The sequence below is a fragment of the Chrysemys picta genome, chromosome 10, assembly GCF_011386835.1.
Source record: "Chrysemys picta bellii isolate R12L10 chromosome 10, ASM1138683v2, whole genome shotgun sequence".
Lineage (NCBI taxonomy): Eukaryota > Metazoa > Chordata > Testudines > Emydidae > Chrysemys > Chrysemys picta.
In genome coordinates this window covers 58,195,749-58,209,909 of record NC_088800.1, presented here as the reverse complement: position 1 = coordinate 58,209,909, position 14,161 = coordinate 58,195,749, and the positions used below count along the sequence as shown (strand labels likewise).

General features: G+C 53.3%; 1 protein-coding gene across 1 annotated transcript in view; it reads left to right on the top strand.

The window, feature by feature from the left end:
* PPL (periplakin) overlaps window positions 1–14,161 on the top strand; it is a 59,390-nt gene that overhangs the window by 28,380 nt on the left and 16,849 nt on the right. The window contains exons 2-11 of the mRNA XM_005295261.4: window positions 1,707–1,806; window positions 3,376–3,530; window positions 4,547–4,667; window positions 6,870–6,995; window positions 7,443–7,484; window positions 7,762–7,923; window positions 8,592–8,699; window positions 9,472–9,567; window positions 11,233–11,355; window positions 12,758–12,904. Of these exons, the coding sequence (XP_005295318.2) occupies window positions 1,707–1,806; window positions 3,376–3,530; window positions 4,547–4,667; window positions 6,870–6,995; window positions 7,443–7,484; window positions 7,762–7,923; window positions 8,592–8,699; window positions 9,472–9,567; window positions 11,233–11,355; window positions 12,758–12,904 (1,180 nt within the window). The remainder of the gene's footprint in view (window positions 1–1,706; window positions 1,807–3,375; window positions 3,531–4,546; window positions 4,668–6,869; window positions 6,996–7,442; window positions 7,485–7,761; window positions 7,924–8,591; window positions 8,700–9,471; window positions 9,568–11,232; window positions 11,356–12,757; window positions 12,905–14,161) is intronic.

Genomic DNA, 14,161 nt, shown 5'->3' with positions numbered 1-14,161 from the left:
CAAACAGCCTCAAGCACAAAACTCCCAGGGCAGACTGTAAGATGTGCCCAAGGGTGGGCAACTTCCAGCTGGGACTTGCTGAGCATGGCTTTTACTGGCCCAGCTGGAGCGGGAGCTCCCTCTCGACTCACCTGGCTAAGGGGCTGCCAGCAGGTTCCAGGTTGAAGCCTCACTTGTGACGACCTGCGGGGAGCACACACAGCCAGCTGCTCAGGGAGCTACTGTAGGTGGTTAAGTCAGCTGTAGTGACCAGCCAGCAACTAGAGGGAATCCTCCAGTGCACACCAGGGCTCAGATCTGCAGCTGATGCAAATGCCAACACGCTGCAGCTGAGGGCCTGACGTGCTCTCTCCATGCCTCCATCCTCAGTGAACCTGTCTCTCCTGCAGACCCATGGAAATGCCCCTGTCCATGCTCTGTAACATGCAGCCCTCTGAATACCCATATGGCCCACCCAGATACATCTTGCCTTTTAGGGCCCAGGAGAGCTGCTGATTAACAAGTACCTGGGGAAGAAAAGGGCAGCTCAGCTTTGACTTCGAGTAACACCAGTGCCTCCCCCTTGACTCCCCTGGGAAGGCAGTGGTGTAACTAGAGGAGGATGTGGCCTCAGATGTATGCCCACACAGCCAGCTGGATATGTACATGAGCCCATCTGTGCTGCAGGGCTCTCCTTCCTGCCCATGGTGCCAGTCCAGCTGGTTCTGTCCTTCCCGACCACCCAGAAATCCATGGTAGTCCTTTGCCTCTTACCCAGCACATGCAGGAGAATCCCTGCGTCCCATCCTCAAACTGTGGTCTCAGGGCCAGGCAACACCAGCCCTGGATCCAAATGGCCAGGATCACTCCCTCTCCCTTGCTGCTGTTGACAGGGGACAACCTGCACCAGCTGGGATTAGCTGCGACCTAATCTCTGCTGAATGCACAGAGCAGCTTTCTATGGAGCAGCTTCCAGCATCTGCTAGACTGGAGCAAGGAGGTGATGCACCCGTATCTGTGCTGCCCCTCGGAGCAGCTGCTGGCTTGAAGGGGGGGCGTAGTGCAGCCAGCAGCCCACCTCGGACTGCAGGTTGGGCCAGAACATCGGGGACACCCTGGCTGGTGGTGAATGATCATCACAGGCTGTATTTGGGACTTAGAAAGCCAGGGAGACTGACGGGGTCCCATCTGTGTCCAGCAGCCTCAGTAAACAAGCAGGTTTGCCTTCACTCCGATGGATCTGTATCCTCTCTGCCATGAGAGATGGGGGGCCTGCACACAACGATCAGTCAGGGAGCCCCACCCAAGAGTCCCTTTCCCCCTGCTCTGGGGCTGTCCCATTCCCCCTTGCCCTTTTGAGATCATGCCCCTAGTTCCTGAGGCAGGGCCTGGCCGGGCTGTGGTGGGGAGGGCAAGGTGCTCCCATCCTGCTGCGTGGGAGATAGTAACCTGGCCCCTCCTGGCAGGGCAGCCGAGCATTCTGGAAACTATTAGAAAGGCAGCAGTGAGTCATGTGCAGCTGCAGCGCCTGGCAGGCTGAGCTGAGCCCTCTCTCTCCCTCAGATGGGGTCAGGGCCATTGGGCACAGAGAGCAGGGCTGGCTCACCGCCACCAGGGCGAGGCACTTCCAGAGATCCCGGAGCCTGGCAGCAGCTCAGGAGATGGGTCTCCCCCTTTACTCCCCTGTAGTCACTGGCATCAATTCCTCTGCTCTTCTCTCCCCACAGCATCTCCAGCAAGGAGCTGTCGGAGCTCATCGAGCGGCTGCAGAAAAATGCCGACCAGGTGGAAAAGAACATTGTAGAAGCTGACTCCCGAATGCAGAATGTAAGAGCTGCCCCTGCACTCAATCCCCACCGCACTTAGCCACACTCCTTCCCATGCACACCCCCACTCCTAGTCTTCTGTAGGCACCTGTTCCCAATACATCCTGCCCACACTGCCCATTCTCCCTCTAGGATTGCCCCCTGACATCATCCAATCTCTAGCCAGCCTCTCTTTGTGTACCTGTGCATTGCTCACCTTCCATAAACCTGCCACACCACCCCGCAGGCATCCAACACCTATCCAGCCATCCCATGCATGCACCTCGTCCACCCCCCTTCTCCCTGAATGCACATCTACCCTCCCTCGCCTGCATGGGCCCCCATCCTGACCTCGATTGCAATTACTGTAGCGAGGGAGCTTTCCTTCCATTGCACTTAGCACTTAGCTTGTCGGTCCACACCAAGCCTGCAGCCCAGGCCTTCTCTTGGATGATCCTCTTTGCATCCATCTTCCCTTCACGTGCACCTGCTGCCTTCCCTGCTCATGTGACTGAGAACACCTTTGATCACTAAAGCCGAGAGAGTTTGCAGAATTTTGTCGACTTCAGGCTGTTCTGCAGTTTGGTTGCCATTTGCATTTCACTCCCCTGGGACAGTGAAATTAAGCTGGTCAGTTTCACTTTCTCTTTACAGTCAGTGTCATTTCCCATTTCTTAACAACCACCACAATGCTGAAGGGTGGGAGATTCCCCAGACTACGAAGGAAGGTTTAACCCCGTTCGTTCCCCTCCCCCTGGAAAAACCCCAACCCTTGTCATTTAAACTAATGGTCCTAAAATATATTTCTAGTCCTATCTGATTTTGTTAAAAAAAATTAGATTACATATCATAAATGTGGGGCCTACCCTATTGGATCATGTCCCCCATACACAGCAACGGCAGAGCCGCTTCTGCGATGGGATGCCTGGCGGCTTTGAAGATCTCTCCTGGGGAACATGTTACAACACTGGCCCTATAACACCAGTGCAGAGTGGCTAGATGAGAGGGACATAAAGAGGGGGAAATGTAGTCTCGTGAAGCTAGGAGGTTAAACCCTCAGACCCTAGTTACCTGTGACTTGGATAACGGGTCTCAGAAGCGGCCTGCTATGGAGTGGAATAGATTACATGGCCTCCTGGTATTTCCGTATAGACTAGTGAAAGGATTCTCAGGAGGAGGTCTAGTCACAGGCAGCCAGGGTGTGTGATCATGAGAAAACAACAGACATGAACATCAAGGGAAAAGGAAACAGACAACTCCAGCTTGGGGTTCAGCTCTCTCCGATGAGCCTAGCCACAGTGTCCAGCCTGCCCAAAGGTATTCTCTCCCTGGCCTCCCAGGCAGGCAATCTATAGTCCTGCTCCTGAGCATCTGTGGCTGGGGAGGAGGCCAGTGTGTGGAGGTTAACACCCTGTTCATGGGCGCCCCTCCTCCTTACACACTGTGCCTCACAACGCAGGCTGTACGACCAGCCCTTATTTAATAACTCCATGCACTGGGAGGTTTATGTTGTATTGTTTCCCATCGTTCGGGTGCTGTCGATTTCAGCTCTTTCTGCCAATTCACCATCCTTTTCTCGTTGCATCCACAGGACTTACACAAGCTCAAGGCCGGCCAGCCTGCTCAATACAAGGACCACACAGCAAGTAAACTGACCGAGTCGGATAAACTCCTCTACGTTCTGGATGGGGATGCAGCAATTGCTAGGCACATGAAACACCCACAGGGTGATATGATCACAGAAGAGTGAGTCCAGTGGGGACAAAATTTGTTCTGGATCCCTAATTGCATGCATGTTGCTGGGCTAGCCAGACTCCACTACAGAGAGGCACTTGTTAACCCTCCCCTCCCCCCCCCGTAGGCCAGTAGGCATTTCTGTAACTCCTTATTGGAGGGCACTGTATGGTATAGCTAGCGTTGGGCAACATTTTTGGCTGAAAGTTTTTTGGTCAAAAAACGCACCTTCGGGTTGATGGAAACATTTCATGGATTTGGGTGGAATTCGCCTAATTGTTTCAGTAAAAAAAAATTCTGAAAAGAATTGAAATGTTTGGGTTTGACATTTTAGAAAGGAAACCGTTTGGTTTTTCAATTCTAAACGCCTTTTCATTTGGACTTTTACTGTCATTTTTAAAAAAAAAACCTGAAAAGAAAATGAAACGTTTCATTTAGGATAGAACAAAATGTTTTGTTTGAAAAAATTCAGTTGGCTGGAAATTTTGGTTGGCTGAAAAGTTTTGAAAAACGTTTGTTTCTAGTCATCCCAAAACGATTTTTTTTTCCGGTTCAGCCACCAAACTGAAAAATCAGTGATTTGCATAGCTCTACTTACCCCACAGATACAGCCGATGCTAAAGAGGGCTTTTGTGTGTCTGTAGTTACGCCACCTTAGATGGGGCTCTCATGATAAGCAGGGTCAGCCCTGGTCAATACTCAGATGGGAGACCCTGCAAGGTTGAAAAAAGGGTGCTGGTGCTGCTCTTCCCTCGGGTCAATTCTGCACCTTGTGGCCTAGCACTATGCTGCAGCAGATGCTGACTTCGGTGAGATGCAAAATCACATTCCTGAGCGGTCATTAAAGATCACATGGCAGTGCAGTCCGACCATGCCCCCTTCTTCTCCCAATATGCCCGGGGATGGGGGGGGAGGGGATGACCCAGAGCTGATGGTGCCAGTTCTGTGCCAGCCCAGGGACTGATCAAACCAGCCCACCTACCACATCCTTGATGCCCCTGGGTTGCTTGTCTTCTCCCTTTCTTCAGCATCCGGCAGCTGAAGGAGCGCGTGGCAAACCTGCGTGCGAAACACGACCAGATCTACAACTTCACTCCGCAAGACGTGGAGCCGCAGGTCAACTGGTCCAAGGTGATCGACGAGAAACAGGTACAGTGACCCCGGCATCTGCCCCTGAAACACCTGTGCCTGCCTGCAGCGACCCTCAGGGCAGCTCTAGAGATAGGCTTGCACCAAAAGTTTGCCATATGGGTGCCGGAATTTTTTCCCCATGGAAGAATACACCAAGGAGCTCTCACTCAAACCATCAAGACAGCTTAACATTGCATGGAGCATACACCACAGCAGAATGTATTGAGTGGGGGCAGATGGGGGTGGCTTGGAATATCAGAGTGGAATCAAGGACTCCAAGGGTTTTGGAATGAGTTTAAAAGGACCAAAGGATGGGTGGGCAGCTGTCCTTAACTGAGGCTTTAGCTACACTGGGGATCTGCTCTGAGGACAGCCATCCATGGCCAGCCACTGGGCGAAGCTGCACCAATGGAGCTCCCTACGGTAGAGCACTAATTTTACTAGTGTATCTTGTACCTGCTTGAAACCTGGGTAAGCTGCCCCGTTGCTAATCAAGGCTTATTACAGTTTGCTCTGTCTGCTAACGTTAAGTGATGCTGGTGGCCATCCACCAATGCCTGAAATTAAGACAAAAAATGGGCAAAGCCTCCTTTGGAGGCAGTGCATCCTAGTGGATAAAGCACTTGACTGGGATTCAGGAGACCTGGGTTCCATACTCAGCTCTGTCACTGCCCCGCTGGCTGACTTCAGGTGAGGTACTTCCCTGCTCTGTGTCTCAGTTTCCCTATCTGTAAAGTGGGGATAATGACACAGACCCCCCTTGTAAAGTGCTCTGAGATCTACAGACAAAAAGCACCATATAAGAGCTAGGTATTAGCTTTGGTCTTGGTCTTTCCCCACATCACCTTCTTTTATTCTCGTCTCATTTTCTTCGATGCATTACTTTTCCTTTCTGTCACCAGATCCTGAACTGGTGTAAATCAGCACAGATCCAACGAGGTCCAGAGAGTTGTGCCAGTTCACACCAGCTGAGGGTCTGGCACAAATGGATGCTGCAGTGGTGTGTGGCAGCCACACCTTATGGGTTCTAAAACCCTCCGCTGCTGTTCGTGGCTGCTTAGTGACTGGGAACGGAATTGCATTTTATTCAGACAATCCCGGGGACTTTGGGTCAGTTCTTATGAACGAAAGGACAATTTCACTCCTATCAAGGGCTGGCCTACGATGCCTGCTGTATTCATTAGCCAGATCCAGCACAATAACAGAGACAACTGGTCACTCCACACTGTTGATTTTGCTGCTATTCAAACTGCCAAGTCAGCTTTGCTTTGCAAATCCCCAAATCCAGCCTGAGCTGCAGCTTGTTTAATTAGCACTTTGCATTGGGAAGGCCATGCTGGCCTTGCAGTTCTGCCCATTGCGCGGGCTCCGCTGCCTCCAAAGGGGAACAGGCCCCTTAGCAGGGGAGAGGAGAGGAGAGGCCCTTGCAATGACGCAGGTTTGTACAATGCTGGGGAAATGCCAAGCAGTGGTTATTAGCATTCACATCACAGGCGGTGGCTACCACCCGTCTCGTACCCTAGCACCTTGCAGTCTTGGGCTGCTCCTTCTCCCACTGACGCCGCTAGCCAAACTCCCAGCAGGCCCATCTTAGCCTCTGGAGAAGAGACCCTTCACAGTGCAATCCAGGGCTGCCTCCTAGGAGCATGGAGACTGCTATTAGATCAGATCTTTGCCAGGGGTGCCCACCCTCTGGCAGCACCTGGGAATCGATGCTCGAGGAGGCACCTTGTTAATCGTGCAATGCTCTAAAGGGGTGAGGGGGGAAGCCCCGGCCACCAGCTGACACCCTGTAGCTAAGAATGGGTCACCCTTGCGTAGCTGCAAGCAGGCCATGTTCACACCTGCTCTTGAGGGCCTGCTGCAGCAGCAAGACCCAACGGGCTGCCTCTGCGCTGAGAAGCTCATCCTAGAGGTGCTGAGTGCCCCTTGCTCTGACATGACGCGGTGGGAGGAAAGAGGAGGCTTGGCTCAGAGATCCCTGCACCATCCGTGATGCTGAGTGCTTCAGCCAAGGCACTTTCTAGGTCTTCCGGGAGCAGAGATTCCCATGAGACTTCCCAAACCCACCCCATTCCCCACTGCAATGAAGCAGAAGAGGGCACCCCACGCTGGGGGTCTCTCTGCCTTAGCTCCTGTCAGAGACAGCCAGGCGAACAGAAGAGCTGGAGAGTGGTTCCTGGTACGCCTGTCGCTAACCTTAACCTCTCTGTGCACCAGGAAACGTTGAACAGCCAGGGCTTTGGGACCGATCTGCCGCTAGTCAACAGCCAAGTGGAAGAGCACAACATCTTCCACAATGAGGTGATGGCCATCGGGCCACATATCAGCAAGGAACGGGACAAGGTAGGGCCCTTCTCTGCCTCACTCACTGGTGTTCCCTGTGCCAGTCTTCACTCTGTGGCACATGCAGCCTCCGCCCAGCACCTCCTACACTGGGGATTGCAGAGCACAGGACAAGCTTTTAGACTAACAGGAACCACAGGCCAGGCTGGGGGAGACGCACCCAAGGGAAGGACAAGCTTCCAAGAACACGGGGAGAGCAACACCCAAAGTTGCTTACAGTGTCATGGGCCCGAACCAAGCCGTGTGTCCAAACACCCCCAATTGCAGGGTGTCCTGAAGCCACACCTGTACCGAGTTGAATTTCACACATGGACCCTAACTTTACAGTGGCAGCCCCCCAACATGCCCTCTCCTAGATCCAGCCCCTTTTGCCCTACAGACTTTGAGTCACTCCAGTTGGGCTCTTCGGCCCTTCTCATGCCTGGCTTTTCTCTCCTTTGTTTGCAGGAATATATGAGCAGCCTCCAGGAGAAATACCAGAAGCTGCTGGTAAGAATCTCTCTCAGCCCTGAGGAGACTGGATGTTGGTGGCTAAGCACCAGAGAGCTGGGGCGAGGGTGTGTGCACATATGAAGGACGTATCGGAGGGAGATGCTTTGCCCAGAGATGCTCATTGCTGGTGGGGTGGGGGAATGCAGAGCTCTCACAACCCCTCCCCCCCCCCCGCCCAGAGGAAAGTTCTGAGTAGGGGGCCTCCTTGGGCTGCTCCTCCAACTCCACAACTGGATGGTGAGCTCTGACCCTCTGTAATCCTCTCCTTTGACAGTCAGGGTCCCAGCAGCGGCAGCAGGATTTGAACTCCCTGCAGGATTACATGCAGCGCTGCACAAACAAGCTCTACTGGCTGGATCAGCAGGCCAAGGACAGAATGCATTATGACTGGAGTGACTGCAACCTGGACTACCCCAGCCGGCGCCGCCAGTACGAGGTATGTGTATACCTTCCCCGGCACACAAAACCTGCCTACCTCACCAGCTGTCTCCTACTGGCCAGGTGTATTACACCAATAGGCGGAGGCAGTGTTGCCAAAGGGAGCGAACACTGCACTGGGACTCAGGAGACCTGGGTTCTAGTACTAGCTTGGTCACTGGCCAGCTGGGTGATTTCACATCCCAGCTCTGGGCCTCAGTTTCCCCCTCTGTAAAATGGGGACAATGATACAGACCTCCTTTGTAAAGTACTTTGTGATCTACTGATGTAAAGGGCTGGGTAAGAGCTAGGGCTTGACGTTATTACATATACAAACAGACCAGGCCCTAAAGCAAAAAAGAATGAAAATACCTGTCTTGACATGGGGCCTGAGTCTCCTCTTGCTCATGCTGGCTTTACCTTGGTGGGAGCAAGGAGAGAATCCAGCTCAGAGACTTTACAAGTAGCTATAAGGAAAGGAGGAGGCCAAGATGCAGCAGGGCAGGGCTGGGGCTTCCTGGCCTTGAGGGAGTCTCTGTTTTGAGTGCACCGAGGAGTAAGATCCCTTCATTTTAAGGTAGGTAAAATCTGGGGTGTAAGCAAGGGTCCCTGTGTTCTGGTGTGTTAGGAAGAGGTCCCCTCCACGCATTCCCTTCTGAGCCCAACACCTTCACTACCTCTGTCTAGAATTTCATCAATCGCAATCTAGAAGAGAGAGAGGAGGCTGTCAACAAACTGCATGCGGAGGGAGACCACCTACTAGCCCAGAACCACCCTGGGAAGAACCCCATTGAGGTGAGTGCCCCAGAGAATGCTAACAGGTATGTCTTTTCCCTGAATACCCTGGAGAGAACACCATCCCATCCAGGAAATGCCTACTTGACCCTGACCCAGTACCCTGAGGTGACACTCCATGGAGAAAACTCCTGTGCCCTTTGTCCTGTATTGTCACTCATCCTACAATGGCTCGTCAGCTTTGCATGGCTTCCTGAGCTGCCGAATGCCAACCAAAAGGCTCCCATCTACTGCAAGTGTATAAATCGGGTACAGTGGGAAAACAGAGATCCAACTACCCCACCTCCGCCAGGCCTGTTATCTTGTTCCTCCCATGACAAGCAGAGCTGGTTAAAAAAAAAGAAGTTTGTTGAAAAACATGACACATTTTTTCATATTTGTCCCCCAAAATGTGGCCCATGTTCTGGCCCGCTCTCCCGAGCAACTCTGCTCAGACACGAGGATTTCCAGCTCTGGCCTTAGGCTGCCCACAAGGATTCGTTCAGTGGAGATGGAAGGTGGCACTTTCCCCTGGGTAGTAAGCATGTTGAGTTAGGTTCACTCCTGGAGGAACTCCTTTGGTATTACACCAAGAGAGAATTTAGCTCCCAGAAGAAAACTGGCTTATGTGCTGCTCCTGCTACCCATTGCTACTATTCTTGGTCTCAAACCCCATTCATGATTGTGTCACCGAGTAAATGCCTCCCTGGGATTCTTCTCCGGAGCCGATATTAACCCACTGAGGCAGGTGACAAGCCTCTGTAACATGCCCACTGCTCCTGTTGTGTCATAGGCTCACATGGAGGCTGTCCATGCTGACTGGAAGGAATATCTCAACTTGCTGATTTGTGAGGAGAGCCATCTGAAATTCATGGAGGACTATCACCAGGTACCAGACCCCATAGGCTAGGAAGGCTCCTACTTCTCAGTGGGCCCTGGGAGAGCAGATGCTGTGTTCTGAGGGATCTGTGAATGCGGGGAACAAGCACCATGTGCTCTAGTGTCTAGCTGCCAATGCTAAAAGTCAGGATACTAGACTCAGTTTCATAGAATTCAAGGCCCAAGGGGCTCACTGTGATCATGCAAGCTGACCGCATAGCACAGGCCAGAGTTACCCTGTATGAGCATAGTAACCTGTGTTTGACTAAAGCACGTCAGCCAGAGAGGCCCCAGCCTCACTCTGAAGCTATCAAGAGATGGAGAAGCCACTCGTGAGGAGAAGGTTGGTTCTGTGGTTGGGTACAGGCAAGCTGGGTTTAATTCCTGCCTGCCACAGGCTTCCTCTGTGACCATAGGCAAGTCACAGAGGCCCAGATCCTCAAAGGTATTTAGACTCCAGTCTCTGAAACAAACAGGGCCTTTGACGCTCGGCGACTGAGTTTCTCTGTGCCTCACCCCCCACCTGTGCCAAGGGACAATACTTCCCAATCTCCAAAGGGCGCCGTGAGGATAAATGCATTGGTGAACATGAGGCTCAGACACTATAGATAACCTCAGAATAAGACTCCCAGAGAGCAGAGCTTCTGCTGTGAAATCCTCAAGCATGAACCCCCCGACCCCTTTCCCATTTACTGCCTTCTGTTGTCTGAATTCCCTTTTCCACCCCATGGAGCAGTTCAATCCCTGGAGCCCTCCACACCCTTGTGCCCAGGAGCTCTGGGCTTGACTGGGAACAGGGAAGAACACATTCCAGAGGGTGCTGAGACCAGAAGCAGCTGAGGGAGGGAGGGGACAGAGCAAGAGCAGATGGGAAATGGGGAGGTGGTATCAGTTCCTGAGGGTGTGTCTCAGACAGGTACATCGCACCTCCCCCGGGTGATCACTGCCATGCAGGTTTGGGGCTGGCCCCTGACAGTGCATGGTGAGCGGAGCAAGTCCCAGGCTGTCCTGCCTCTCAACAAGCAAGCCACTCCCCACATCCCTAGGGTGGGGCAGGGCAGTGCTGAAGGAATCCCAATGTGATATTTCCACATCTGCTGGAGGCAGGGGCTGAACCAGGCCCTCACTGCTTCCCTGCCGCTGGCATCGGGCACTGCATGGAGCCTGCAGATGCTCTGAGCTGGGGGACAGGCAGAGCAAGAGCAGGGGCCTAGGTGTGCTAACACCCGGAGGAATGAGCCACGCTGGGATGGTTAAACAGACAAGAGGGACGCTCAGGTGTCTACCCCTTGGGGGCGGGGGGGATTACTGAGAAAAAGCGGCTCAGTGCCTGCAGGGCACTTGGGACTCTTCCTGCATGACTCCTGCAGCCTAGTACCAAAGAGCATCAGCCCAACGCTGGGGAGACGTGAAAAGACAGGGCAAGATTCTCAACCACCCCCAACGAGCATTGAGCAGAGGAAGTGCTGGGTGGGGCTACAAAGGAACCACCCCACCCCCATGCACCCTGTTGCCTTGGGGCTCACTCGGCCCTGGTCCAGCCTCGCAGGCCGCCCCCCCCCCGCCCCCCCGAGGGGACACAGCACCCACGTGTGGTGGGCCTATGCAGGGGTTTGATCTCTCTGCCAGCTGGGGGCTCTCTTTTAAACAAGAGTCTTGCTTGGCCTTCCGGCAGTTCCAAAAAAATGCTACAGATGCCCAGGAGCTGTTGAAGAAGGTGGACACAGACCTGGACCAGAAATACAACCCTGACTTCAAGGACAGATACCAGCTAGAGTCGCTTCTCAGGGAGCTGGATGTGAGTAGCAGCACAGTAACGGACGAGCACGACACCGGCCTTGGTGATGTGAAGAACCTTTGTCGCATCAGAGCAGGTGCTGCCTAGCAGGGTGCAGGCAGGCTGGTGGGCTGCCCAGTCTCTGCCCACGGCAGGCGCTGGGGCCTGGACACTTCTGTCCCTCTGCATTCACCTATTTATTGTTCTGTGGTGGCCACACCCTCTCTTCCCCTGTGGCCTGCTACTACATCTTTCATGACAAGCCAAGGGAGCGTGGGGCTGAACTGTTGGGATTCTCCCATCACACTCGTACTTGCTCAGGTTGGGAGCATCATTAGATTGTCACGGGACTTGGCAGAACCACCCCTGAGGGAAACGTTAGTCCACAGAGCCACCCACCCAGGGAAAAGCCAGGCAGAGCAGCTGGGCTGCTCCCAGGCCGAAGCGCTGCACAGCCAACACAAGCAGTAATGGACATGCCGCCACCCCAGTGCAGGCAGCCAGCCACCCTCCTCCTTCCCCATGCCCCCAAACCAGACAACGCCCCCAGATCCCTCTCCAGCCTCTGGTTCAGTGCTGGTCCCAAGTGTTGGGGGCCGGGGCTGAGGGTAAGCATATGATTATGATCCTGGGTGGGGAAGGTGCTGGGACCCAGCGAGCAAACTTTCTTTCTGATAATTGGTCACGGACATGTCCTTAGAGAAGTTTACTGGTTGGGGCTGAATTTGTACTGGTCCCACCCCACTATTTCCTTAGGCGGCACTGGACCCCTGGCTGTCACACCTCACTTATTACACATTCCCTCAATGTTTGTGTTACTGGTGACAGCTAAATAACAAAGACAAGTTCATATTTGTCCCTCCTCTTGTTCCCTCCCCCCAACAAGCCCTCCCCCCCACTGACATCACAAGCATTTCCTTTGCACTTCTCGGCTGTTGCAAGGGCACACAGCAGTTAAGGGGAGGAAAGAGCAGACAAGCGCATTTTCCCCTTCAGGTTGCTCACGTCCTCTGCTCAGTGCCCAGGGGCAGCAGTAGCACCTCTTACCCGTGGAAATAGGAAATGCCGGCAGGAGCCTGAGTCCTGAACAGCACCTCAGCCTCTGTGGCTGGAAGGAATCACTGTTGAGGAGAACGTCTTCATATTTCTTGACATTTTGCATTGTGAATATTCAACACCAAACATCTCTTTTAAAAGGGCCAGAGTAGAGATGATGCCCAGGCTTTACCAATCAGCTCTGTGAGCCAGGGCCCGAGGGAGCATTTCAGGCTGTCCCAGCAGCTGTCTCCATGGCCCATTCAGGCGCTAAAGGTCTCCCTTCCATGGCCAACATGCCACATGCACAGGTCTCTGGTGGTCCACGGGTGGCAGCGACACATTTTTAGACCTCCCACCTCGTCACAGCTTTTCCTTTCCCCCATAGGACCAGGAGAAGGCCTTGGACAAGTATGAGGCAGTGGTGAAGTCCCTGCAGACGCACAGCCTGCAGGTGCTGCCTCTGAAGTACCGCCGGGAGAGCCCGCTCAAGCCTATACCTGTGGAGGCACTCTGTGACTACGAAGGCAAGGAGGTAAACCTTCCCTTCAACAACCGGATCCTGGGGCTACCGGGGGGGGGAGGGGGGGAAGGGAAGGGCGGCCCTGCAGGGAAAATGGCTCACCCATTCCATGCCTCCCACTCAATAGGAACCTGGTTAAGAATGAGAGTTTTCCTGGTGCCTAGGTATTAAAATATAACTTATTCTGGCCAAGGCCTTGGCCCTGCCCAGAAAAGAGAGGAGAGGTGGCAGGGGAGGATGGGGGCTTATGACAGCAGCTAGACACAACTAGCCTTGAGGGTCATTTCTCCTACAGAGATTCTATGGGATTCAAGTAAGACACTACATTGTATAAGGAGCCTCCTGAAGTTAGAGCCTCCTTGACCTGTAGCCCGTGGAGCACTCCTAGGTTAGCTGTTCTGTCACATTTAGAAGCTGTACAGCTTCCTGGTGGTTGTAGCCAGTCCAGGATAATAACAGGGCGCAGGCACCTTTTGTGACTAATTAAACTCAACCCCCAAGCACCTCTCTGTGTCCCTTTGCCAGGCATTTTGCTACTATAAATTCCACCATGATCCTTTGCACATGCTGCTGCCTGAGTGCCATGTGACAGCAATGCTGGAGGAGCTAGTGCACAGGATGACAGAAGCAAAGCAACCTGTTAGAGCAGGGGAGTGAGATTACCCATACCGTAGCCACAAGCCTGCAATTTAGGAAAGGAAATGAACAGCACAGAAACAAAAGGCAGGGCTGTAGCCTGCCAGCCCCAACTAGCCCCTTTAAGGGAGTTTATTTGCATTGTGCTGCCCCAATCCCATCCTCACATTGGAGTTTCCTTGGTGTAACGAGCCCTTGTAAAGTGATACAAGCAGGGAGAAGGAGCAGGACTGGGAGGATTAAGGGTGGTGGTATCCTGAAAGGGCTTATGTAGTCCACATGCAGGGTTTGAAGATAAGCACTCTGTATCTAACCCAGCCCACATCCAGATGAGATTAGCAGCTAGACCCAAGGGCCCTTTCTCCTGCTAGCAAGCAGAGGAGGGACCAGGGAAAGGTAGGGGGTCTGAGGTTCACGGTGGCCATTTAGAGTTTGTTGAAGTAAGCTCAACACACCCCTGGCTGCACAGAGGTACTCCGAGGATTGCAGAGTTGGCAGTAGGGTGGCTGCTCATACGGGATAGTGCTAGCAGCTCTCTATGTGCATTGGCTTATAACTACAAGCAGGCAAGTGAGTCAAACCACCCCCAAAGGGGAACAACAGCTATATTTTCTCTAAGAACCTCTACTACGC